Raw genomic sequence first — 26,773 nt, 5'->3', positions numbered from 1 at the left:
ATGGGGCTTGGGACCCCCTCGGGCCGCCGCTGGTTCTCCTGGGATGGGACTTGGAGCAACCGGGAGAAGGGCCGGTCCGGCCGGGAAGGGGTTGGTCGAGCCGGGAAAGGGACTGAGACTGGCCGGGATGGGGCCGGTGAGGCTGGGAAAGGGCTCGGACCAGTCGGGACGGGGCTGGGGTGGGGGAGGACGGGGCTTGGATGCGGCTGGGAGGGTTGAGAGGAGGGATGGAGCGGGGAGTCGGTGGGGAAGGGGCTGCAGTCCGGCTGGGAAGGATGGTCCAGCTGGGAGCGGGCTGCTGGGGCTGGGGCTGGGGCTTGGACCTGGCTGGGCTTGAGCTTGGACCTGGGTGGGCTGGGGCTTGGACCTGGGTGGGCTTGAGCTTGGATCTGGATGGGCTTGAGCTTGGACTTGGCTTGGGGAGAACGGAGGGTCCGTCGCTTCCCGGGGCTGCGGCAGGTGCTGGGGCTCTGGGTGGTGCCAGGGTCCCTTTGGATAGGAGGGTGTCGGGGATGGGGACTGGAAGGACTTGGGGACCCCAGTGTGGCTCCCAGGCAGGTGGCCAGCATTGCCCCTCACTGCCTGGGGCTAGCACGAGTGCCGCCAGGAGCTGCTCTATCAATAATGGTGATTTCCCTTATCTCCTCGTGTTTGCTGGAGGATTAGAGCCCAGGAGGAGATTAGCTTCCCCTGCCAGGCAGAGCAGGCGGTGACCTGCACCCACGCTCCCCCGGCTGCTCCTTCCCTGCCAGCCCTCCCGTGGGATCTGCCTCACCCCAGCGAGGCCCTGCCTGCGGCTTGCTGCCTGCAGGGATGGGGGCGAGGGGAGAAGGAATAACCCCAAATCCGCCGCTGAACTTTTCTTCCATCCCGAAGGGTGGGAAGCAACAGGGATTGACAGCTTCGTCTCTCCCTGCATCCCTCCCTTGTCACCGCTGCTTCCCCGCGCTCTGCGGGGTTGGTGGGAAGCACCTACTGCACCCTCTGAGCTCCTTTCCCTTCCTGAGCTTTTTGAACTGCAGGCTGCTCTTCCTCCCGGGCTAAGGACTGAGAGTCACAGTGCCAGGCTTGGCTGCCTGGAAATGCTGGAAATGGTGTGCTTTCTCCTGGAATTTGGTCCCAGTTGTTCAATAAGCCGCTTCAGGGAAGTCATTCCCAGTTTCATGGTAAAATGGCATGGCCTCATCTTCCTGGCGGATGAGGCTTCCTGAGAGCAACCCTTAGACTTTGGACAGGGTGTCCTCATGGAAGCAGCGCTCTCCTTTGGCGTCCCTGAGCATCATACCCTCTGCTGAATCACCTCTGGCGCGAGATCCCTCTGTGGGTTTGCAGAGAGCAAAGCCAGCAGCACGGGGAAGCTCTTCCCTGCCCTTTCCACCTCCTGGATGGGGCCCAGCATGGCTCTACTGGAAGGCGTGCGGTGATTAAGGAAGCTGAAGAGCCGAGTGGGATTTGTACCGGTTGCATGTGGATTTGCTCATCTCCTCTGAGGTGACGCCTGTGTCCGTGGGTTCCTGGACTTGCTGCGTGTTGGGTTTCGCCTCCTGTTAAACCCCCATCGCTCGGGCTGCGGGAGCGGGAGGGTGAGGAAAGGTTTTGTCGCTCTTTCGGAGCTGGGACCTGCCCGTCATCGAGTGGGGAGCACGGAGCAGATGTGGGTTTTAACAAACGAACCCTCCGGGTTCCCACCGAAGGGCAGGACGGCTGGCGTCTGCCTGCGCTCGGACTTCAACAAGGGAACTTCTTCCTTCTGGCTTCTCTGAAGCCAACCCTGAGAGCCAGATGTGGCTGGAACCCGCCGAGCTGCGAGCTGGGGCTTGGGGCAGGCGGTGCCGGCAGAGCCTCCTGCCCCTTCCCCCTCGCTTACGCTTCGGCCGCGGCGCAGGGGTTGCGTATTTGGAAGGAGCTGAGCTGCTCTCTGCCTGTCCAGACCTGACGCCCGGGATGGTGGGGGTGGGCAGCAGGGGTTAGGGGGGATTTGGGGGGGGCTTTTCCTTCAAATGGGAGATGATAGGTGTGCCAGGAGGGGGCCCCAGCACCGTGCCATCACTTGGCGATGCGGAGACGGGGAAAGCCGTCGGGCTCTTTTCCTGGCAGATGCTGTGCGTGTATCGGGCTTCCCATCCTCGCCCTGCTGCTGTGGGACGGCTCAAATATCCCCGAGGCCGGTCACCTGAGGTTGCTCCGGGTTTTGTTTTTCCAAAGTCCTGGGACTCATCCCTCGGAGGGTCCGGCCGCCCCCTCCCTGTGCTCCCTCTGCCAGTTCGGATGTCAGCGCTTGGGTTTCCCCGCTCTGCCGGGGAAGGCTCAGGGCCAGGAGGCTCGGAGCCAGCCAGGACGCGCTGGCAAGAGCAGGCGCTTGTGCTGCTGCTCCCTGGCTCTGGAGTGAGGGCACCCGAGCCTGGGGGGGGAGCAGGGGCTACGTGGGAGCTGGAAAAATGCCGCTTAACTGAGTCCGTGCCACGGAGGTGCGGAGAGCATCCTGCTGAGGGTGCCTGAAACCACGTCGAGGCGTGGAGGAACCAGGCTGCTCCCTGCCTCCAGCTCCTCTCCAAAGAGTGGGGCATATCCCTTTCTGCTTCTCTCGATTTTTGGGGGTTGAGGGTCTGGCCTTGAAATGCCACAAGCTGGGGAGCCCCTGGGAACCCCGTTGGGGCAGAGAGCTTGGGGACGGATCTACAGAAGTCCCTGGCACACGTCTGTGCCAAGTACCTGCCTGCTGGCACCGGAGAGAGCTCGGTGTGTGCCGTGGGCAACGCTGCCTGGACTGGGCTGAAGCTGGAGCAGTGTCTCAAGGGCTTTGCTCCAAGAGGAGGTGGCTCAGCTGGGAGGATGCCCTCCGGGAGAGGACACAGTTGAGCCCCGTCCTGCACACGCTGCACCTTCAGGGGCACGAGACAGGTCTGATGGGGGCTTGTGGTGAGGGGCCGAAGGCAGAGCCTGGAGCATCTTTTCATCCCTGGCTTCCCCCCAGCTGATGCTGAGCCCTTCCCTGTGCAGATTCTCCCCCGGGCGCTCTCCTGTGCTGTTCTGCTCCTCCTGCTCGTCGCCGCGCTGGGCAGAGGCAAGAGGTGCAGCATCGCCAAAATCCTCCGGCAGTACCGTGCTGTTATCTTCCACGAGATCCAGTACCTGGTGAGCAAGGGGTGGGGCGGTCTGCCCAGAGCCGTGGCTTCCCACTCGGGGGCATGCTGCCGAGCTGGATGCGGCCCTGCTGCAGGACGTGGGTGGGGAGGGATGAGCTTGGAATCTTGATACGGGACTGGCCGCTTTGGAGTGTTTCTGGGGAGAGCGAGCTGCGTTTGAATGGGGGATTCCTGCCCCACGTGGGAGGCACCGGTGCTTTGGAATGCCTGAGCTTCTTGCTTTATTTCTCCAGAAAAACCTGAGCGGGTCGGCGGACAGGAGTGCAGTAGCCAGGCCAGCTTGTCGTTCGGACAAGGTGAGCACCAAGGGGACCCGGGGCTGGGGCATTGTGTGAGCTGAGCCCCTGAGGAGCCATCGAGCCCCCCCCTGTCCCTGCCCGCGGCCACGTGCTTCTCTCCTCTCCAGGACCAGAAGATCCTTCTGTCCATCTACAACATCAGCATGTCCCTGCGGGAGGGGGCAGCCGGCACCCTGCGCGGCCCCGAGGAGCTGGCGGTGCGGAAGGTGGCCCGAAACACCGACTTTGTGCTCAGGGAGAACTGCAGGAAAATCAGCAAGGTGGGAGCCCTGCCCCTTCCCAGTCACCCCAGTGGCTCCCAGTTCCCCAGCACACGGGCTGCCGGCAGAGCCTGCCCTGCTGCGTGCTCTCCTGGCTGCCCATGAGGAGTCTCCAGGCTCTGCCCGCAGCATCCTGGGGGGGTGAAGGTCCGTGATGGAGTTGTGGCTGGGGGATGCTGCCGGCACATCCCAGTGAGCTTTAAACTGGCCGAGGAGGAAAGTCTGGCTGTGACAGCAGGGGACAAGCTGGTGGGTTTTTACCGCCAGCTCCTGAGCTGGTTTGTCCTCCTGTGCCATGGCGGGTGGGAACACAGAGCCTTGTCCCGGTGGGCTGCTCGCCCGGTGGGTGGGCTCGCCCAGTCCTGGGTGCTGGTAGGCGAGAACTGGGATTTCTCCCCGGGGCTCTGCTGGGGAAACCCCGTCCAGGAGGATCCCCTACGGCAGCCACCAGCAACGCGTTAGCTAGCGGGGAAACCCCAGGGCAGCGAAGTGCCGGCTCTGGTGCGGTGCTGGGGTTGTCCTCCCTGCCCTTGCCGGGGCAATCAGCTGGGGCGACCCCTGCCTGGGGTTTGCTGGTGTGGGATGGAGGTGCTGCTGGTCTGGAAAGCCACCCGCAGACCCGACCTGGCTGTCTGCCCCGTCCGTGGATGTGCTGTGGGTACGTGCTGCTGGCTTGGGGCAGGGGGGACAGCCAGCTCTGGGGACCCCCGGGGACCTGAGAGCACATCCTCACCGCAGCCACGGGTGGTTTGGCCACCGCAGCCTGCAGCTCTGCCCATGCAAACCCCCCGGGTGGTGGATTTGACCCCCTGACTAACGCCTGCACGGTGGTGGGGGGTATCTCTGCTCCCTCGGCACGCTGATCGCAGAGCCCACCGCGCATCCCGGCACAGCCCCAGCCGGGGGGATCCAGCCGCAGGAGGAAGCAACTTCGGGAGATCGTGAGGAAGGCGGAGAGGCTGGCGACCTGCTGGGAGAAGCTCTATGCCCTGCACGCCCCCCGCCGAGCCCCCCGGGGCTCATAGGGACACCCTCGCCACGCGCCGGAGGGACGTTGCTGCTTCGGCACCGTGGCTGCTGGCATCTTGTTTGGAAACCTGGGGCAAACCCAACCCTGAAGGCAGCGGAGTTGCTACCAGCGGGTGCCCGAGCTGAATTCATCCTCCTGTTTCAAGTGGTACCCGGGGGCTGGCCCTGTCGTGCGTGGCGGGGGCTGGCAGGCCGGTTTGCCGTGGGATGGCTGCGGCAGGAAGCTGGAACGCCAGAAACGTGGGGGAGAAGAAGAGGAAGAGCCAAAAACAGGAGGCGAGGCGTTGGATTCCTGCGATGCTCCTGGCCCTGCGTCACCTGCTGCTTTCTTGGGGACGACGGTTGCTTTTCGGGGCAGAAAGAGGACACGTGGGGCCCTATCTTGGAGGGCTCTGCTGCAAGTGGGACCCTTGTGCATCTGCAAGGCTCTGAGGATGGCCGGGCTGTGGAGAGGGACCCGTGTCCCTGTCGCACTGCTGGGACATGGCCAGGTACTCACGGTGGACTGGGAAGCCAGGGTGCATCACTGGGCGCCAGGGGAAGCCTGGGGAGCACTGGTGCCTGCAGCTAAACACCAAAATCCCAGGAGCTGCTGGGGTTCAAGGCCAAGGCTCAGCCTCTGGGATGGGCGGCACTGCGGGTGCTGAGCCGAGCTTGGAGGGACGTGGGGTTCGGGGAGCTGAGGAGCACCTTCCCCTTGTCACCACGCTCTGCCAGTGCCCTGGCTGGGGTCCCCGCTCCCCTGTTGGGTGACAAACAGTCTCTGGGAAGCTGGAAATAAAACATCTCCTTCCCTGGAAGCCCTTTGGGTGCTTTATCTGGTGATCCAGGGGCTCTTGTGCTGTGGATGGGGCTGGCACGGTGCACGGTCCGGGCATGGGGTGGGCAGCAGCGGTGGGCACCGTGGCATCCTATCCCTGGCCCACGGGGCCCGATCCTGCGTGCTGATGCTGGTAGAGGACAGGTCTCTGCTGCAGGACCCCCTTTTCTGGGAGGCCGTTCCCCCTCCCCGAAAGCTCGCGTTGCACCCCTGCCTCAGTTTCCCCAGCCCCTCTCCACCCCGGGGGGGCACTGTCACAGTCGTGAGTGGGGCCAGCCCCGGCTGTGGGGCTGTGGGGACGCCTGTCGGGGACACGAGGTGGCAGCAGTGGGCTGCGTGCGCGGAGCGGAGCCGGACGGCTGCCCACGGACGTGCGGCCACCGGGACATCCCTGGTCCTTGTCCCCCACAGGGGCATCGGCCACCCTCCGAGGTGCCAGTGGGGCTGCAGCTGGGGGGGGTGTGGGGAGCAGTGGGTGCTGCCGATGAGCGGGACACCCACCCACGCACCTTGGAGGGGATGGGGGGGCACAAATCCTCGGGGGTTCCTCCAGCTGGGGCAGGGGGGGATGCAGGGAGGGGAGGGCAGGGGATGCTCGGGGGTCCTTGCCCACCCCTTGCCCCTGGGAGCCTGGGGGGAGGGGGGGGGGGGCTGCGTTGCCGGGGGTGGGTAGGAGAGCTGGGGTTTAGCAAGGTGCTGGATGGGCCCCTTGGTTTGATGGGGCAGGATGGGGACAGTGGTTTGGGGGTGAGAGCGGGGGGGGGGATATGCTGCTTTTGTGGGGTCCCACCAGGGCCCACGGGTGTTTAGCAGGATCGGGCCTGTGGGCCTGGGGAGACGCCGTCTGCGTGGCACGGGGCAGGCTGGCACTGGGGGCGCAGCCAGGGAGCCGCGGTTCGGCACACCCCGATGCCAGAGGCCTCCCAGCCCTGCACCAGCGTTACCACGCTCCTCCTCGGCTGGCCCCACCATGAGCTCCTTCTTCCCCAACTCCATCCTCCTCCTCAGGAATGAGCGCTGCCTTTTTTTTTTTTCCCCTCCTGCCCACTCTGCTGCCTCCATGGAGCGGGGAAGGGGGGGTTTTAAACTGGTTTAGATTGGGGTTTTCTTCCTTATCCCCCCTTTTCCTCATCCCAGCCACCCCCCTCAAATATAACAGCATCCTGCCAGCATCCCAAAACAGCCCTATTGATGCTTGATATCCCATGGACGGGGCTGGGGGGTCCCACCGGGGCGTTGCGGTTGTCCTGGCCGTGCTGTGCCGCGGTTCCCGCGGCACAGCACGGCCAGGACAACCGCAACGCCCCGGTGGGACCCGGTGGCTCGTACACCAGTACGAGCGGGACCCGGTGGCTTGGGAAGGGGTGACTCACTGCCTTTTTCTGCGTCAAGGCTGGAGCAAAGTCCCCCCCCCTGCTCTGCCAACCCGTCAGCACCTTCCTAGATAAACCAGAGCGATAACCAGCCCCGTTTTCATTACTTTTCCCTGGTACCGAGCTGGGAAATTACTGGGTGCTGCCTCTGTAACCCCCCCCCCCCCCCCCCCGCGCCCAACGCCTCGCTCCGGCTGTTTCTGCAGGCAGGGAATAGGGGAGGTCGTGCCCAGTGCTGCCAGTTTGGCACCTGAGCGGCAGTGGGAGGCGTGCGCTGGTGTCCGGGGGGGGGGGGGAGGTTTACAGGTGTTGGCACCGGCTGCGGGGAGGGGTGCGCGGGATCCCGGTGCGGCGGCAGGAATGAGTGCATGGAAAGGAAGGAAAAGAGCGAAGGAAAAGGCAAAAGGGAGGGAGGGGAAAAGCGAGGTCGAAGCGGCGGTGGAATCACGGCAAAAACAGCCGGAAAAAGGAAACGGGCCCTGAAAAAGTCAAATAAAAATAGCAGCGAGGCGAACCCAAGTGTGCAGCACATGGGAGTGAGCGCATTTCCTTCGAGGGCAGCACCGCACGCTCCCGCCTGCTCCGGGATGGGGGGGGGGGCTGCTCTGATGTGGCTCCAGCAGCCGCGGTCGCCGTGGGCTCCCCTCGCTACCCACACCCCCCCACCCCCCCCCCCCAAAGCCATGCCAGCCTCTTGGCACAGCCGGTCGGTGCCCCACCAGCCCCCACCTCACCCGAGGTCCCCCCGTGTGCCTCTCGCACAAGCTCGGTTTGGAGGGACGTGGCGCTCGGGCACGCTGCGGGGCAGGACGCGGGGCACGGGGCACGTGTGTTAGAGCAACGAGGGGATGCGGGGGGGGGTGGGGGGTGGGTTTTGGGGGGTGCCTCGCTCGCCATGCCCTCGCCCCCCACCCCGTGTCGTGCCAATGTGCCGCCGGCTGATCGCCTTGCCAGCTGCAGCCGAGCGCGGCGCAAACAGCACCAGCGCGGCTTCCTCCCCCTCGCCGCTTGTTTTGCAATCGCGGCGGGGGCCCGCGGGGAGGTGGGGGTCGGTGGCGAGAGCCGCTGGCTGGGGCTGCAAGAGAAAGGGACAAGGATGGGGCAATGGGGCACTGGTGCTCCTTACCGGGACCAGCGTGCTGCCTCCCGACCCAGCTTGAGCTCGGAGGTGGTGGCAGACCCCAGCGTGCTGGCACACCGTGCTGGAAGGGGGGGGGGGGGGGGGGGGGGGGGGGGAATTGTGCCAGGGGACCCCACGCCGGGGGGCGGCGGCTGCCGTGTTTCCGCAGAGCCGATGCCGGAGGCACGTTTCGCCCCTTTGCACCAGCCCCATCCCACCGAAATGCAGCTTCCCCAGAGCCAACACCATCTCTGGGTGCCAGCAGCCCCCCCGGCCAGTGATGGGGGGGGGGGGGTGTCCTTTGCCCACATGAGCCCCCCTGCCGTAAGGGGACGGGGGCCCTGTCCCCCGGCAGCCCCGGTGCTGGGGGCACTGGCACACGCAGGCTGTGTCTGACGAAGCAGAGCAGCGTTTTGTTCTCTCCCATCTCCCTGCAGCATCGTAAAGCTGTTGAAAGCCCAGATTTACGGTGTGATAAACGCTGGGGGCTCTGCTGAATATTTTACTGCTCCATCCTTTGGAGAGCGGCTGGTTTGGAGGAGCGGAGAGAGCCGGGTGCGGGGCGGCACACCCAGCGGCATCGCTGCCCGGCTCTAGCTGGAGGACAGGGGGTCCCAGGGGATGGAGACGGGCAAGAGCGGGGCTGCACGGAGCTGTGCCATGGCCCAGGTGGGTCCTGGCACCCCCAGCTGTGGGATGCCGGGTGCCAGAGCCCCTCTGGGCAGCAGGAAAGTGCTGACCGGGCACCGTTTCCCGGGCCCGTTGCTGGTTTCGGAGGCATCTGCCGAGCAGATTGTGCCACGGCGCGCCGGCGTGCCTGTGCCAGGACATGCCAGCCCAGAGGCGGGGTGTGCCCAAGCCCAGCTCTGGGTGCTCTCCCTCCCCGCACCCCCATCGCCCGGCTCCCCCGCTGGGTGCTGCGGGCTGCTCGGTGGGAGGCTGCGGCCTCGCTGGGAAGGGCTGGGGGATGCTGGGGAGCAGCTCTGCTCCGCGCCACTGCCTCCTCCTCCTCCTCCTCCTCCTCCTCCGGCAAGAGGTCTGCAGCGTGGGCATGGGTGCGAGTGTGCGTGTGTGTGCGTGTGTGTGCGTGTGTGTGCGTGCATAAGTCCGTGCAGGGGGGCGTGTGTGCACACGGGTGCTTGCTTACGATCACGCGTGTGCGTGCATATTCGTGTGCGTGCGTGGATGCCCGTCGTTTCACGCGTGTGCACGCGTGTGCCGGGGGCGTGCGCGAGTGATCCCTCTCCACGGCTGCTTCCCAAGGTGGCAGCTGAAGCCCCCCCGGTGCTGCCGGCCCCACGCACCCTCCTCCCCGCCGCCGGAGCTGGAGCCAGTGGCAGGCGTCGGAGCCGGCAGCCCTCCTCGGCGTGGGGCACGGGGGGAAAAGCCAGCGGGACCGGGATGCCAGGCTCAGCGGGAGCGCCAGCTCGCACCGGGGAGGGATGCTCCCGATCCGAGCCCCGATGGTATCGCGGCTCCCTGGGCAGGCGATGGCTCCGGTGGCTCTCGACGCCCAGCGGGAGCCAGGCAGCGGCAAGGGGCCTGGTCGGACCCCGCTCCCCCTCCGTGCCGGCCAGCGGGCGCACGATGGCTCCAACGCCGGCATGGGGCACGTCCATGCCAAGCCACCAAGAAGCCAAGGGGGGGGCCAGCGGGACTCAGCTGGGGGCTGCAAGGAGGCCAGGCTTCCTTCTGCCACCGTGGTCCCCAGCCCCATTGCTTGGCCCACGGCATCCAGCGCCGGGGCCTATTGTTCGGCCGCGCCGGGCTGTGGGGCAGGATTCCTTTGTCAGAGCTCGGCAATATTTTATTCTAACAATTAACCAAACACGCCCGGGCCCCTGAGCCTGTTTGTGATTATTGGAGGGCGAATTCCCCAGCCTCGCTCCCTCTTGGTGTCGGCTCCGCCTGGGGCCACGCCGGGCGGAGGGGATCCAGCCCCTCTCCCACCGGCTCGGAGTTAGGGACCCCCAACGGTGCTGAGAGCCCCCCACTCATGGCGTTAAGGGGAGGGAAGGGGGGGGTTGTTCAGTTGCCTCGACCCCCTCGGGAGCTCGCGAGCATCGACGACATTGTCTTCGCAGCAGCGGGATCCGTGGCAGCGCAGGGGCAGGGGTGACTCATGGTGGTGGGGGTGGGGGTGGGGGCGGGGGGGGATGTGAATCACAGCCCCCGCTCTCCGGGGCAGGATGAGGCCCCGCGCTCGCAGCTTGCCACATGCCAGCGATGGGACCGCAGGCTTTGTCCTCCACGGGGTGGAAGCGGCTCGCTGCCCGGGGTGGGATGGGATGGGATGGGATGGGATGGGGCCGCTGCTCTTCCTCGGGGGCCCCCAGTATCCCGGGATGCTGGCGCAGCTTTCCCAGCCCCAGTTTTGGGGTGGGATGAGGGTGCTGTGGGGTGCGGGTGCCTTCCGCATCCCAGTTCTCTCCAAGGCTCTTCGCCGCGCTTGGGCTGCGTCCTCATCGCCGCTTGCTGCACTGGTGGGGAAAAAAGTGGTGCCTCCCTTTGCAAACTGTCCTGGGGATGGGGATTGCCCAGCGCAGGTTATCAAATCCCTGTAAAATCCCTCGTTTGAGGCCAGCTCAGCTCACCCCACCTCACCCCACCGCTGCGTTTCCACCCTCCAGGCAGTGGGTGCTGGGTCCTGAGCCGTGGCTGGAGCCAGCAGCGAGCTGGTGGCCCTCGCTGGGTGCTGCCCATCGTGGGCAGGGGAGTCCCAAGCTGGAGCTGGAGCCCAGGGTCGGGGTGAGCACTGCGGGCCATGCCATCCGCCGAAGGCGAAGCAGCGGGTGCCGGTGCCCTGCGGCGGGGCTGTGCGGGTTAGCTGGTGTTTATCAGCCATCCCGGGAGAGACACCCCGAACAGGCTGTTCCTCCGGTTGCTGCCGGGGATGGAGCGACCCTGGGAGCAGCCGGGGCAGAGGAGGGGGTTCGCAGCTGCAGGGTGGGAAGATGGAGGAGGGATCGGCACCGCGGTGCTGCCCTGGTCCTGCCAGCATCCTCGGTGGCCCGAGCTGGGCATGAGGCAGGGAGCGGGTACAGGCAGCATCTCCTGCCCTCTGCTCCCCGCCGGTGACGGGGGCAGGAAGGGTTGACCTCTGAGCCGGTTCCCTGCGCGCACGCCGGTGCCTAAACCCGCTCCTTCAGAGCCAGGGCTCCCTCCTCAGCCGTGTCACCTGGCCCCAGGCTCTTGGCCTGATCCTGGATCTTAAAATAGAGTGAGTCGTCGAAGCAGAGCCGCTCGGGCGGCCGGGCCAGGCAGGGCAGGCGGAGCGCGGCACCGGTGAGCAGCCCGGCGAGCAGCGAGCCGCCGACGGCCACCGCCAGCCCGGCCGCCTGGCACAACGCCTGCCCGCCCGCTCCGCGGTCCCCCCACTGTCCTCCCGCCGCCTCGCTGGCATTGCCCCCGACGGGGGACACCTGGGAGAAGGGGGATCCGGAGGTGTCCTCGGGTGCCGCGAGGATGGCCACGATGCTGGCCACGGCGCCGAGGATGCCGGGCAAGCCGTGGAGGTTGTGGATGCCGCACTGGTCCTGGAGCGCAAGCTTCCTCGCCAGGAGCGGGGTGAGGAACCTGAAGCCAAGGATGCACGCCGCGGCCGAGAGGCTGCCCAGGGCAAGAGCGGCCACCGGTGGCATGGCCATGTCAGCCACCGCACCGATGGCCACCCCGCCGGCCAGGCTGCCGTTCTGCAGGTGGCCGGGGCTGAGCTTGCCGTCCCTCTCCAGCAGGCTGGAGGCCACCACGGTGGTCATGATGCTGGCGCTCATGGCCAGGAGGGTGTTCAGGATGGCGCGGTGCTGGGCGTATCCTGGTTGGCAGAGGACGGCCACGAAGCTGGGCCAGAAAACCCATAGGATGAGCGTCCCCACCAGGGACAGGAGGTCGGAGCGGGGTGTTGGGGTCTCCTTGGGGTGCACCGGCCGCCGCGCCGCCCCGAACAGAGCCTTGGACACGCCGAGGCCGAAATAGCAGGAGAAGACGTGAATCGTGATGGTGCCCCCCACATCCAGGACGCCCAGATGGGTGACGATGGCCCACTCGATGGCGACGTAGACGGGGACTTCGCAGGCGGCCACGACGAGGAGCTGGCAGGGGCTGGTCCTCCCCAGGACGGCTCCTACAGAGATGAGCACCGTCACGGCGGCGAACTCGGCGATGAGGAGGTTGCGGAGGTCCAGGTGGGCCTGGCCGTGGTGGAAGTGGTGGAGCAAGCCCTGCACCACCAGCGCCCATTGCGTGGAGAAGTTCAGCAAAAGGAAGTTGTGGGTGAGGACGCTGAGCCCGTAGCGGGGCAGGAAGGTCAGCAGGAGCCCCAGCCCCACCACCAGCATCACCTGGATGTCCTGGAAGAGGGGAAAGATGCCGTAGAGCTGGTTGGCCACCAAGCTGGCATCCTCCGTCTGCACCGAGGGCTCGTCGTAGGTGACGAAGAGGGCGAAGAAGAGGAGCAGGGCGCCCTGGAAGAGCCCCAGGGAGAGGGGCAGGAGGCAGCGGGGCCAGGCAGGGGGTGGCATGGCCATTCCGGGGTGGACAGGAGGGGCCAGTGACCGGTGGGACAGCTGGGTACAGGGCGGCAGCCCAGCAGCATTCGCAGGGTGAGCTCCTGCATCGGGAGTTTTATGGCCACGGTTAATTTTTAACCAAAGATATCAGTTTATGTGCCAGAAGAGGAGGTTTTTTTTCCCCCTCCCTTCTTTAAACACAACACCCATAAATTACCCACGTGCTCTTGTTTGGCCGCCATAAAAAGCGGACGTGAGGGGGGTTGTGATTTTTGAAGGGAAACAAGAAAAACCTGCCATGGGGCAGAGCGGGGAGAAGGATGATCTTCGAGGAGCTGGCCAGGGATGAGGGTAGCAGGGCACGCACCCCCATTTAACCCATCCCCACCCGGGAGCGGGGATCACGCCGCTGAACCCCCCAGAGCGATGCTGGGAGCTCAGACCCCACTAGCTCCTGGTCTGGCTCTACCACATCCCACCCAGGGAAGACTCCGACGCTGCCACCACCCCACACTGCAGGATGATGCACGTTTTGCTCGGTAACGGCCCCGATTTTGCAAAGTGCCACCAAGCTCCGAAATCGGGGCTGAAAAGATCATTTTCTCACAGGTTTGCGTTGGCTTGAATGGCTGGAAATTCATTAACAATTAGCGCGCGAGAAAAACAAAGCCCAGAGCAGCCAAGCAGCTACCCCGAAGTTTCTGGGTTGCTGCTTAGTGTGACATTTTGCCAGTGAATGTCTGGAAAAAAAAAAAAAAATTAAAAAAAAAATATATGAGAACCACAAGAACAAAAGGCAGAAGGGTTGGTAAATATTTGTTCCAGAGAGAAGATATTTTTGTGCTGTCCCTGATCTCAACACCCCTGCCGCGGGCGCTGGCTCCGCGCCGCTCTTCGTCATTGTTACTGGAGGATGAGGCAGGCGAGGGCGCAAAATGGGAAACAATTGTTGAATAATCTGCGCGAGGCCCCTCTGCCAAACCCTCCCCGGCCATTTTTCAACCCAAAGATGCTGGAAATGGGGGCAACGTAGAGGAGGAGGAGGAGGAGGTGCTTTGAAGGCAGCGCCTTCGGGGGTTGAGGAGGGGTTGTGTTGCGCCCAAGCGATGGCCAACGGCAACGGAGGCGGTGGGAGCCGTGGGGGTTGGTGGGATGGGACCCGGGGTGCTTTATCTGCCCCAACATGTCCCCTCCGCGCGGCTGGTCATGCTGACGGCAACGGATGCTCTCGTGGGGATCTCTCGCCCAAGAAAATGTAGGGCTGGGGTCCCCACGGTGCTGTACGGCTCAGTCTGGTGTCCCCAGGGTGGCCTGGGATAGGATGGGATGGGATGGGATGGGATGGGATGGGATGGGATGGGATGGGATGGGATGGGATGGGATGGGTGGGCAGGATAGTCTCCTTGTTCCTGCCTGTGCCCGCATTGGGGGCACAGCCTGACCCGCCTCCTGGGACAGCAGGGATGAAGGGATGCAGGTAAAGCCTCTCCCATCCCTTGCTGGTATAGAAAAGGCAAAGAAAGGCGATTTCAGCCCCCCCGACCCCTCACCTGGAACCCTTCACGTGCCACGCCAGCCCACCAAAGGCCTTCTCAAGGGGACAGCCTGGCGCGGTGAAACCTCTGTAGTTGATGGTGGGTGAGATAAAACCCCAGGGCGATGCTGGGAGCAGGTAGTGGTCCTGAAACGGAGGAGCTGGGTTTTTCTTAAAGAGCTGGGGGAGGCGTTTTGGCCCTGGCTGAGGAAGGGAGCCACACAGGAGCAAGGGTAGGGCTCCCCTCGGTGTGCCGGGGTGCTGTGAGCTGGGTTCTGCAGGCTCGCTCCCCTCCTGCTGCCCCACCGCGGCTCAGCCCTCCCCTCCCTGCTTCAGTTTGGGGCTGTTTTGAAGGTGAGGTTAGATAAAATGCTAAAAGAGGATTTGAATGAGTCTTTTAAAAAGCAGAGTGCTTCAAAGACGTCAAGGTGATGGCACAGTGCCTCCAGCGAGGAGGAGGAGGACGAAGTTGCTGGAGGAGACACATCCCCCTGGAGCATCCCAACGCCGCCAGATCTGCCAGAGAGGACGAGCATCATGTTGGGAGGTTTGAGATTTAAAACCCCTCTCGGATCTGGCCGTCACCTCTGGCAAGGCGCAGAGGTGGGGGGACACCAGGAGGTCGGGGTGCCCTCGCGGGGCTCGGCTTGCCGGCTCAGGGGCGCTGTGTGGGGACGTGTGGGGAAGCAGCAGCGCAGGGTCAGGCTGCCGGGCTCGGTGCTCGGGGATGGGGGGTTTCGGGAGGTGACACAAGTCTTTATCTCGGTCGGGACACAACTCCTTATCTCTGCTGGAGGGCGATAGGGAGATGCAGGCTCAGCATCCTTGGACATGTGCTCTTTTCCCACGTGGAAATCTTGCTCTGGCAGCACCCGGGGATTTGGGATGCTTCTCCAGGCTCCCAGAGGGGACAGATGCCAACGGAGGGGCTCCCCGGTGACCCGCAGCCCCTCGCATCCCTCCCATCGCCACCCCCGGCTCTGCGGCATCCACCGCGGGGCTGAGCCGCGCCGGCACACGGGCACACGTGGAGACCGGGGCCAACCCCCACGCCGCTCCTTTGCTGAGCCGTTGGGTGCCACCGTCCCCTTCCCTCGGGAGGAAGGCCTGCCCGCTCAGCCGCCCCGCTCCCCAAACCAGACGAGGTGCAAAGAGCAGCGCTGCCCAAGCGCTCCCCGGACCAAAGACCCCGCTGCAGAGACCGGGGTGGGGGGTGAAACCCTGCCGGGATGCAGATTAAAAAATAACCTTTATGGCACCCATAAAAGAAGGTTGGAGTTTCAAGAGGTCGCTGGGAAGGTGAAAGTCCCTCCAGCCCCGGAGCACCCTGGAAGTCGGCGAATGATTAACCCCACGGTGAGGGTGCGCCCGTGGGATGCCACGGTCCTCGCAGGGAGGACCCGGTGCTGGAGGGGGGAAGGTCCGGTCCCTCCAGTAACATTTTCCAGGCACGGAGCGTTTTCTTTCGGTACTGAAGAAACGGGGATGGAGGAAGCATCTGGTGAGGGCTGGGGTGGCGGGGAGGGGAGCATTGAATTCCACCCCCCGCATCCCCCTTTCACTGTGTGGGCAGTTGTTTTATGGCAGGAGGACTGGGGAACCATTTTAGCATGATCCACGCTGAGACTGCTAGAGGAGTTCCCCGCTGAGGGCTGGATACAAAGAAAAGCTGAATTAACCGAGGGTCATATAAGGCAACAGGATCTGACAGATCCGAGCCAATATATGCTGGCAACAGCCAGTCCATGGCACTGTGAGAAAACACTCCTGCAAATTTAACAAATCCCTATGGTCTAGAAAGTCATGTACAAGAAATTACTAATGAAGGGATCTAGTCATATCTGGATTTCCAGACGTTGGTCATGCTCCCACCGCGTTTTGCAGGCCATATAAGTACATGGATCTGAATCCCGGGTGCTGGAGACCGGGAGGATTGTTCCGATCGTCTTGTCTGACCTCCTGCGTCAGACGAGGGCTCCCGGCGAGGAAGGGATGCTCAGCCCGGCCGGGCGGCGGCAGCCGGATCCTGCGGCTGTGCCGGGCCGGGCTCGGCCACAGAGAAGGTTTGGGAATGCCGTGGTGGCACTGGGGTTTGCTGGGTGCCTCATGGCGATGCGTTGGCACCCGGGGACGGGTGCTGGGGACCCACTGCTGGGGAGGAAGGAGCGGGAGCTGTGGCTTCATCCCCGAGCGGGGAGGGACTGCTGGCGGCACCGCTCTTCTCCCCACCGCTCTCCTGAGCCCGCAGCACCCCAAAAATCCCCGTTCCCTAAAGATCCCGCCGGCAAGCCAGGCTGCCCGCGGAGCTACGCCTGGCTCCTGCTCCTGCCCCTCTGTAGGTCCCACATAAACACCCGCCTGGTGTCGAAGCGAGCCAGGAGCGAGCCCTGCGAGCGGTTTAAAAGCCCCCGGTCTGGCTCTGACCCCAGGAGCCCCAGTGCTGGCTGTCAGGCGGCGGGCGGGGGGCCAGCCTCACCGCGCCCCCCCCCCCCCCCCCTCCTTCCCCCCCAGCCCCTCGCAGCCGGGTCCTACCAGGGGTGGGGGACACACAAAGCCGAACAGACGTCACCGCGGCATCACGCGGTCCGAGTGGCCTTCTCCATCTTGTTAGCACATTGTGTAACACAACATGTGGAGGCGCTGGGACCGCACACGCATGCACTCCCCGACAGCCCAACCGGGGGGGGGGAAAAAAGAGGGAGGGAAAAGAAAAAAAAAAAAAAAAAAAGAAAAAAAAAGAAAAAAAAAGACCAAAAAAAAAAAAAAGGAAGCAATTTAAGCTTTGAATCTTTCTCTTTAAAATGTTCTCATGGCTTCATTAGAATTTGCAGCCACAGAGGCTTTGAAGAGCATGGTATAAGGAGTGAAACATCTGGAAAAATTAGGATTAATGAAAACATAATTCCCAAGACTAAAGGAAAGATTAATCCTGCGTTACCACTTGTGTGTTCCACAGCTTTTCCCCAGCTCGTAACGCTGAACTTATTAAATCGCCCTGAGCTGAGTTTTCCTTTTTCTCTCTCCCGCCCCTGTTGAGCCCAATGGAAGCGACCGATGCCAAAAGCAGCGATAACCAACTGTGCCGAGCGGCGCCGGCCGGAGCGTGCCGCCCGCCCCCCCCCCCCCGCCCCCAGCACCCAGGTGGGCACCCACGGTCCCACTGGGCCTGTGGGGGGGAGTCCTTGCGGGGGGGTCCCATGGGGTGGGCATCCTGCGGGTGCTGGGGGGTGGGGGGGGCTCTGCGCTGGGGCGATGGGTGCTGGACCCCGGTGGGGCTGCACCTGCTCCGGTGCGGGCTCCTGAGCAGGATGGGGCCCGATCGGCTCGTGAGGCAGAGGGGATGCTGGTCAATTAAAGAATAAATTGATTATATCCGCCCTGCTCTGCTTTCAAGTGCTTGGCTGCGTTGGGAGCAAAGCGGCCGCGAGATGTTGGCGTCTCGGGGCGGCATTTCTGGAAGGGCAAGGCCAGCCCTGGTGCCGGGCCGTGTGCCGCGCCCGCGCCGGCACCACCCGCTGCTCCAGGAGCCACCGAGTTTCATGGCCAAGCTTTGAGCGGAGCTCAGCCGTGCGGAGGGACCAGCTGGGGAAGATGCTCTTGGGTGACAGACCCTTTGTCCCTGCAAAATACAGCATCAAATTCCTCTTTATCTGGGGCGGCGACGCCACCAGCAAGTAGCACGTGAGTGCCTGCGCTGGTTTTGGGGGGGGGTCACATCAGATATTTGTCCCTGCAGCTTTGTCACCGCAGTCACGAGTTCGCCGAAACGGATGGAGCCGGGGTCGGAGCGCGTCTCTCCCCAGATCGAGCAGCAGAGCAGCCCTCTGTCGCGTGGTGCTTCGCGAGAAGAATGAAAGAAAGCAGATTTCACTTCATTACGTCTTCTTCTGTCCCATGCTGGGCGCGGGGAGGCCGGGCAGTGCCAGCTCCACGCCAAGCCCAGCTCTGCCGAGCAGCCGGAGCCAGCAAACAGCTGCTCTGGCCGGCCAGGGCTGCTGGCCCCATGGGGACTGGGGGTGCTCCGGAGAGCCGGAGAAGCCTCACGGGATGGGGACGGGGAGCAGCACCCGCTCTGTGAGTCCCTGCTGGGGTTTGGGTGGGCTTTCGCCGGCTCCCCAGGACCTCAGTATGGGGGAACCAGGTACGGTCTGCACCTCCTCCACGCCTGCGGCACCCACTGCGGCCAGGGCTGCAGCCGGCTGGGGCTGAAGGCGTTTGCCCCACGCAGGGGGGAAAAAGGCTCGTTTGCTCCAGGCGCAGGGGGAATAGGGCTCGTTTGCTCCATGCATGGGGGAAGAGGGCTCGTTTGCTCCATGCATGCGGGAAGAGGGCTCGTTTGCTCCATGCATGGGGGAAAAGGGCTCGTTTGCTCCATGCATGGGGGAAAAGGGCTCGTTTGCTCCATGCATAGGGGAAAAGGGCTCGTTTGCTCCATGCATGGGGAAAAGGGCTCGTTTCTTCCATGCATGGGGGAAAAGGGGCTGTTTGCTCCATGCATGGCGGAAAAGGGCTTGTTTGCTCCATGCACAGCAGGAAAAGGGCTTGTTTGCTCCATGCATGGGGGGAAAGGGCTCCTTTGCTCCATGCACAGCAGGAAAAGGCTCGTTTGCCCCACAGGCAGGGGGAAAAGGGCTCATTTACCCTGCGCACAGGGCAAAGGAGGGGACAGAGTGCCCTGGCCACCCCCTCATAGAAGGGCAGGCTCCCAGGAGACACGACAGGACCTCTCTCCCACCTTCCCACGCTGCCGCCCCGCTCGGTGCTCCCACTTGTTTTCCAGAGAGGAAAACAGTGACCTTGCTATTTTTTAATTTATTATTTTTCTTTTTTTTTTTTTCCCCCGTGCGTGTGTGGCGCGGTGGGGCCCAGCCGGGGGGCAGCGGCGGCGGTGGTGCCGGGTGCCGGCGAGGCGGCACGGGAGGTGCCCGTGGACTGCAGGGGGACAATGCCGGTGACGGCCCGCGGCGCTCGGGGCCTTATTGTGTGAGCGAGGAGGAGATGGATGAAGGTCACATCCTGCCACTCTTCCGATGCCCGGCACCAGGAAAAAGCTGCGCTTTGTAAATATAAAAATAAACAACAAACTCTTCCCCCCATTTACCACCTTCCCCCCACCTTGAAGAAAACAACAACAGCCCCGGCAGCATCGCAGCCACCTGCTCGGGGAAGTGATTTTTCATCCAGGCAGGAAACGGGGGGTCTAATTAAATCTGGGGTCAAGAACATAAAGGGAGAACGAAGTTTATTTAGGAGCCCTTGAGTGGGGCCGGAGGGGCGGGAGGGGGATGCTCGGCGGGGCTGCGGGTGCGTGGCTCTCCCTGGGACGGCGTTTCCCAGGGGGACCAGGGGGTATTTTGGCCCAGGAGCGGTTCGCAGGGCATCGCCTTCCTCCTGCCAGCGCGTCCGCTGTGCTGGGGGGGGGGGTTGGAGGATGGCGGTGGCAGGGCTGTCCTCGCTGGGGCAGGGGTATGCTGGGGGAAGTCCCTGCCATCCCTGTCCCCCCGCCACGGGCGGAGAAAGGAGCCTGGGGAGCGTCACGCTCAGACCTACAAGAGCGTCCCCAGCCTTCAGCGAGATCATATGAGGTTCCTGTTTCACAAGACGGAGGATGGCATTTCCATTGTGCTCGCCGGGGATGTGTTGCAACGGGGCAGCCGCTTCCATCCTTTGTCCTCCCTCCCCACAGAGGAGGAGTCTCAGCCTCTGCCAGGGTGACCCATCACACCCCTCCACCCCCACCCCCACCCCCAGCCACCAAATTTGGCTCCGCTGGCCACCGCAGCCCTCCCCGGCGGGTCCTGGCCGTGGGCATCGCCCGCACCGCCCGCGCTCTCTGGCTCCGAATGTGCCTCCTTGCTGCCACCACGCTGGGTGCCCTCGGCCAGGGGGTGCCCGCCGGGTGCGGGGACACGCCACGAGGGCACTGTCCCGTCTCAAGCCGCTCCTAGTGCTGACCCCGGGGTGCCCCGGCTGCCTCCGCTGCCTGCTGCGGGGCTCCTGCCTGATTTTTCACAACCAATTAACAAACGAGGGGCTGACCCCACCAAAGGCCCAACTGTGGCTCCCTGGGCGCTGGTGGCAGCCCCAGCTCCCGTGGGATGATGCCACCGTCCCGTCCCAGCCCCGCTCCGCTGCCCGCTTTTAGGAAGCGCTGCAGAAAACTTCGCCTTTGGGTCGGGCGCTCCCAGCCCGGACCAGCTTTCTATTCCCCAACGCGGCTGAATATAAAGTAACCCAGCATTGTTACAAAAAATAATTAAAACCCAACAAAACAGCGAGCGGCAGCTGGAAGGGTGAAATCGGAGCAAGCCAGGCTGGCCGTAACCCTTTGCGGGCAGGCGATGCGGTGTGCGGGGCCGTGGGGGCGGGCAGGGGAGCAGCATCCTGCATCCCGGCTCTGGGGAGCGGGAAGGGAGGTGATGGGCTCGAGGTGTCCCAGTGCAGACCATGGGCAAGATGGGGAAAAGATTTCCCTGTGGGTAAGGGGGGGTCCTCGTGCCTTGGGGGCTCATGAAACAACGGGATTTTTGCCCAGGGTTTAGCGGTGCTGAGGGGAGCCCAAACCCCTGCTGAAGGCTGCGACGTGCAGCCTGGGGATCGCTCAGCCCATCCCGCAGCCGAGGCGTCGGGTCCTTTCTGCGACCACCCATGGCAGGACGCAGGTGCCACCCACCACACCGGGCGGGTGTCCCCTCCCTTGCCACCAGCCTCCCGCCGTCGAGCAAGGTACCAGGGCGTGGTGGTGGTGGTGGTGGTGGTGGGGACACGAGGACTTGTCCCCCTGGCCGTGGGCCTCACTCCAGCTGGGCGCTGTTTTGTAAGGACTCCTGGGCCTCTGCGGCGCAGAGATAAGCCCAAGAATTCGCCGTCGGTTCCAAATATCCCGTCCGCTTCCTCCCGCCGTCCTCGCCGCCGCTCCAGCCCGCTTGTCTCATTTCCGCAGCGGCGTGCTGGGGAGAGCTTCCTGTTTTCCCCCCGGTGCCGGGGCGGTGGTGGGGGGCTGAGGGGCTGCGGGGAGGAAGGGCAGGACAATGGGTGCAGGCAGGGAACGGGCAGCTGCCCACCTCGGGGACGGGGGCGGGGGGGGGGGTTTCCTCGGTGGCCTGGGAGGGGGCTGGCAGGTGGCAGCGGTGGGGATGTGGGTCCTGGGCTGCGCTGAGATTGCGGATGGGGTTTCTTTCCTTTCCTTTCATTATTTCGTCTTTTCTTTGGGTATTTTTTTGTTGTTGTTGTTGTAAATCAACCCGTGCTCCCTCCAGAGCATCCTCTCTGTGCTGCGGTGGGTGACACCAGCTGGAGGAACCACCCCCACCCCCCCCCCCCCCAACCTGGGCATCACCCTGACAAGAACAGGGATGGAGCCGGGTACCACGGCTCAGCCCAGCCGAGGTGGAGCAAAGCCCTGGGTGGGGAGGGGGGAACACCCTGCCCACCACAGGGAGATGAACCTCCCTCCCGGCACCACTTTTTAGGGTCCCTCCAGTAAAACCACCCACCGCAACACCCCACCCCCCCCCCCCAACCGCAGCGTGGGAGAGCAGCACCCCCACAGGACTGCCACCTCCCAGGGGCTGCGCTGCGGGGTGGGGGGGGCCGGGATGATGCTCCCCCATCCCAAACCGCAGCGGCGGGAAAGGAGGGATCTGCTTTTGGGGTTTTCACTCGCTCCGAGCCCAGCATCCTCCCGCCGCAGGTAGGACCGGCTGGTGGGCAGCCCTGTGTCCCCCTGTTGTTTTTTTTTGGGGGGGGGGAGAAGGCTCCTGCCCCCCAGCTCCTGGGCCGAGTGTGAGTGTTTACTCGGCGCCTTTCTCACCGCTCGCAGCGTGGCAGGAGTTATTCAAAGGCGGGCGGAAGCGAGCGCAGCAACTGAAACAACAATGAAAAGGAAACGGAGCTTGAAAAATTCTCCGTTCATAAATCAACTGAACTGCAGGTGATCCCTGGGCAGGAGCGAGCCGAGGAGCAGACACGGCTCAGCACGGCCGGGTGGAACCTTCCCCCCGTGGGGTGGGGGGCTGGGGTGCCCCAGGGTGCTTCTGGGGGATGCTGGGATTGGTGACCGTGTCCCTGGGGCTGCACGTCGGGGGGCGGGTGGCTTTGGGGCAGGTGAGGTGCGGGTATCACTGGGTGAATTTTTATTATATATAAGGAAATTTGGCTGAGAGGGGCAAAGCTGTGCTGAGTGGAGCTGCGTTCTGTGGCGTGGCCGGTGTCACATGTACACGCACACGCACACACACGTGCACACACCCCCATGCACACACACACGCCTGCCTCCCAGGCCAGGGAAAGGCACAGACAGGCAGCCAGCCTGGGGATGGGGCACAGAGGCCGTGCCGTAGCCCCTCAGCGCCGGCAAAGTGGGGAGAGGGGGTGCAGAGCAGCCCCTCCGGATCTCTCTTCACCTCCTCCGCAGCTTCACACCTGTTTTTTTGGGGGTGAAACGCATCATTTTTGAAGCAGAGGAGCCAACGAGGTGCGGAGGAGCGCGGTTCCAAGCCGTGGCCGTGCCGTGGGAGATGCTGGGGTTAATGGGAGATGATCCAGGGCTTTCGGCAGCATCAGGCCACGGCTCCTTGCTGGGATCTCGTAAAGGCTTTTTCCTCCTTAGGAAAAGGAGCTGCTGCCTTGGGATGGGCTCCTCGGTGCTGGCAGCATCGCTGCGCGGGCAGGGGATGGGAACCGGCAAAAAACATCTCCCCATCCCAGCCAGGTCCTGCAGCATCTTGCTGTGGGTGAGACGGGGATGAGTTTGGACAAACCCGGGTCTCCCCTCCTCACTGTTCCCTCTCTGCCAGCCCCCGCGAGCTGAGACCCGACCTCAGGGACACCAAAAAGGAGCTTGTGCCTTTGGGACCTGTGGATGGCCCCAAGGACCGAGCTGGTGAGCCGTACAGCGGAGAAAAGCATCTGGTCGTGGTCCTCGTGCTGGGAAAGCCAGGCAGGATGGCGTGTCCCCCTCTGCTTCTATCCATCCCCCCCGCTTCCACGGTTTCCCTGTCATCTTGTCTTTCAGCAGAGCTGGAAAACGGGGAGACCACCGTAAATAAAGCCTGCGTCTTTAAGCCGTTTGGTACAGTACAAGAAAACGCACTCGTTGAATTACAGCTTTTTAATCAAATACATGTAACCATGTCACTTAAAGTGCTCGCGAATAGCAGGGGAAGAAAAAAAAAAACCCAACACAATTGGAAGAGCACGATATTAAAACCAGCTGCTTGCTTACCCCCACCGCAGTTAATAGTTTTTGAATGTTCTGAATGAGAGAGAAACCAGAGCCAAGCTCCACTTTCATGTCCATCTTTCTGATCAAACCCTGTCAGACGGGGGGAGCCGGGCAGCCTGGCACAGAGGCGGGGGACGCGGGAGGGCTGCGCTCCCTTCTCCTGCTGCTTCTTCCCCTCCTCTCCGGACGTCTCCTCACGGTGATGGGGATGTGGGAGCCCGTGGGCGTCCTGCAGGCCAAGAGCAGCGCAGCTCGGCTGGGACGCAGCCTGGAGATGCGAGCGCAGGTTGCCCAAGCCCTGCGGCGGAGAGGGATGCTGCCCTGCGACATCATCGCCGCGTTGAGCGTGTGTGTGTGTGTCCCCCCCCGCCCCCCAAGCTCAACCCAACTCCACCTCCTGGTGCTTCTTCCTGCAAGTTGGCATCGCCGCTCATCCCCCGCGGGTGCCGAGGCGCCACGGTGCCCGCAGCATCCCTTCCTCCGAGCGTGCCGGCACGGTCCCCCCATGCCACGTCCCCGTGCCCCGTTCCCTTGGGGCACACATGCTGGGACCACCTCGACGTCTACCTCCGGCCTCGCTGGCCACCGACCCCCTCCCCAGCACGGCCTGCCAACCACCCCGAGCTGTGCGGTTCCCCCCGTAACGTGGACCAACGCTCATTAAGCGTGAGGCAGAGACCACCAAATATGTCAAAACACACTTAAAATTTATTGTTTCATACCATACGTTTGAGTCTCTTGAACACCAGCCAGTGTTTCTCCCTCTCCGCGATGGGGCCTATCTGCTGTCACCGATGCTTCGCCTATATGTAGAGCCCGCTCGCTTTCTGCCTTTTTTTTTCTTTCTCCCCCTTCTTTCTTCAAATGAAAAATACAAACAATTGATGGAAAATGTACATTTGTTCCATATGGGACGGTCGGAGCATGGAGAGGAGCCAGGAGAGTCATTTTTAGGCAGACTCCTCTCTCCAGCGGATGGCTGGATGGCTTCCCAGAACGGCCCCGCGCGGCCTGGCCTGACTCTCCTGACGAGCCTCAGACAGTCTGTGACGCTCCCGCGACGCTGGGGGGGGACGTGATTCAGCTCCCTGCTGGGCTCAACCCCCCCTGGGGCCGCCGAGCATGGGAGGAGCGAGACGTTTCCACCGAGACCCCTGCAATGTCCCAGAAGGGCTGAGCTCGACTGCGTGGTGGGTGATGGGGAGACTTGCTTTATGTAGGAGGTTGGGTTAGGCTGGTTGGATTGGGTTGGGTTGGGTTAGGTAGGCCAGGTTGAGTTGGTTGGGTTGGGTTGGGTTAGGTTGGGATGGGTTGACTGGGTTGTGTTGGGTAAGGGTGGTTAGGACGGGTTGGGTTGGGTTGGTTAAGGTAGGTTGGGTTGCCTTCAGTTGGGTTGGCTTCTTTTGGGTTGGGTTGGGTTACATTGGGTTGTGCTGGGTTGCTTTGGGTTGTCTTGGGTTGGTTGTCTTGGGTTGGTTGTGTTGGGTTAGGTTGTGCTGTATCGGGCCTGTTGGTCGTACTGAGCTGTGTTGCGTTGAGTTGGGTTGTACTGGGTTGGGTTAGGTGACCCCTGGAGAGCACTTCCAACCCTTCCATGACCCTTTGGCCTCTGGGTGCATCATTGCTGGCTCAGCTCAGCAGAGGAGCACAACATGGCTCTGATGGTGTCTCTGATGGGAACCAAACCTGCCCCCCTTACGGTCCGAAGGCGACTCCAGCACGGTGTTGGGTGAGCGGATGGCTGGTGGGGGGCTACAGCACCAGGGCAAGGTGGTGGCCCCAAGGCAGGGGAAGGAATGTGAGGGCTGGTGGACGCAATGCCAGGAGCTAGGGGACCACAGAGCTCCCCCAGTGACGGAGAGGCTGAGCTTCACAGCAAGAGAAATGCTAAAAAAATGCAGTTCCAGACTTTCCAGGGCACATTACGGACTCCTCGCTGGCTTGTTTTCTTTTGTTTTCACTAAACCTGTCATATTTACGACACCATGGCCCCCACTCCCTGCAGGCAGCTGCCCTCCTCTGCCTGCAGCAGCCAGCCTGCCAGCACCCAGGGCTTGGGAGCAGAGCTGGGGAGAGCACCCATCATCATCATCATCATCATCATCATCATCATCATCATCATCATCATCATCCCGCTCTTCTCTGCCGCCTGGCTGGCTGCTCCGGGCATGGCTGTGGAGGAAATGGTGCCTTTCCTGCCCTGCAGGGAGCGTTGAGATTGTCAAACATTTCCTTTCCCAAACTGGGCTGCAAAAAAGAAAATTGGGGAAGGTTTGGGCTCTTTTCTTCTGCTCGGTCGGGAAAGGTTGCGCTGGGAACTTTTGAAGCCTTCCTTTGCATTTCAACCTTTCCCCTCCGGTTAACCCCTCTGACATATAACGCTGTTACATCTCAAAACGGTTTGCCTCCCATCTAAAAAAAAAAAAAAACCTGGAAACTTTTTTTTTTTTTTTCCCAACGCTCTTTTTCTCGAGTCAGGAAATGTTTTGGAGCCGTTTCCCACAAGCAGGTTTGGTTTTGATAAATCTTCTTTTTTTTTTTTTTTGGTGGAAAAGGGGAAAAAAAAATCCCATCCCTAGGTCTAGAGCAGCTGCCCGGTGGCGCGGGTGGGGAACCAGCACCGACAGCATCACCCAGGTCCCCACCGCAGGGACGTGTGGCGGTGAGCACCCGAAATACCTGGACGGAGGAGCTCTGATTCCCCCTCAGCATCCCACGGGTGCGTGTCGGTGTTCCCTCCCCGCCGGCGGGCTCCGGGCCAGGAGGGCTGGGGCTGCCACGGAGTTGCCACCGGCTACCTCGGCCGGTGCCGCTTGCCCCCGGCTCCTCTGTGGCTTCAGCCTCGGGAGCAGCGAGCCCAGAGCTGCGAATCGCCGGGCCAGGCCGGCTGGCACATGAGGTTTTAATATTTGGGTGATGTCATCGAGCACTCTATAACGCCGTAAAAAACCCAGAACATCTATAAACCTGACCCGTGACCCTCCAGCAGAACACACACGTGCACGCGGGTCCGCACACGGATACACGGGCGTGCGCAGGGACATGTGCACGCGCACACTCGCACGCGCAGAGCTGCACACACAGGGATGCACACGCACATGCACGCGTGCAGGCCCTGGCAGATGCACGCGTGGCTGCAGACGCAGCCTCCTGCACGTGCCGACACACGAAGAGGGACGCGCGCACGCGCACACGCCCGCAGAGGTGCACACGCGTGGCTACGCAGACGCACACGCACGCTCAGACGCACGCACACGGATGCCCAGGGATGCACGCACACACGTGCGTGCACCAATGCACGCGCGCATGGACGCACACGGCCATGCACATACACACGTGCCCGTGCACGGATACGCACAAATGCGTGTGCACACACACACGTTTGCACACAGAGGCGTTGGGATGCACACAGAGATACACACGCACACGGTCTTTATGCCACCCCAGGGCCAGTGGCA

At 63.1% G+C, this 26,773-nt stretch overlaps 1 protein-coding gene and 1 pseudogene across 1 annotated transcript; one reads left to right on the top strand and one right to left on the bottom strand.

The window, feature by feature from the left end:
* On the top strand, positions 1–4,730 carry C17H20orf204 (chromosome 17 C20orf204 homolog). Its single transcript, XM_086474664.1, has 6 exons — positions 1–136; positions 2,264–2,385; positions 3,001–3,135; positions 3,380–3,442; positions 3,553–3,705; positions 4,575–4,730. Exons 1-6 carry the CDS (start codon positions 1–3, stop codon positions 4,728–4,730), a joined length of 765 nt encoding a protein of 254 aa, XP_086330790.1.
* A 6,448-nt stretch (positions 4,731–11,178) lies between these two features.
* Positions 11,179–12,573, bottom strand: LOC104353200 (ammonium transporter Rh type A pseudogene; annotated as a pseudogene).
* Positions 12,574–26,773: the final 14,200 nt, after the last annotated feature.

Source organism: Leptosomus discolor, chromosome 17, assembly GCF_034619465.1.
Source record: "Leptosomus discolor isolate bLepDis1 chromosome 17, bLepDis1.hap2, whole genome shotgun sequence".
Classification (NCBI taxonomy): domain Eukaryota; kingdom Metazoa; phylum Chordata; class Aves; order Leptosomiformes; family Leptosomidae; genus Leptosomus; species Leptosomus discolor.
The sequence above is the reverse complement of the archived record's forward strand: the minus strand, read 5'-3'. Positions and strand labels throughout refer to the sequence as shown.

Coding starts and splice junctions, on each gene's coding strand:
- C17H20orf204 (XM_086474664.1), top strand. CDS start 1: ATGGGGCTTGGGACCCCCTCGGGCCGCCGCTGGTTCTCCTGGGATGGG. Junction 137..2,263: donor GACTGGCCGGGATGGGGCCG/GTGAGGCTGGGA, acceptor TCCCTCTGCCAG/TTCGGATGTCAGCGCTTGGG. Junction 2,386..3,000: donor TGCTGCTCCCTGGCTCTGGA/GTGAGGGCACCC, acceptor TTCCCTGTGCAG/ATTCTCCCCCGGGCGCTCTC.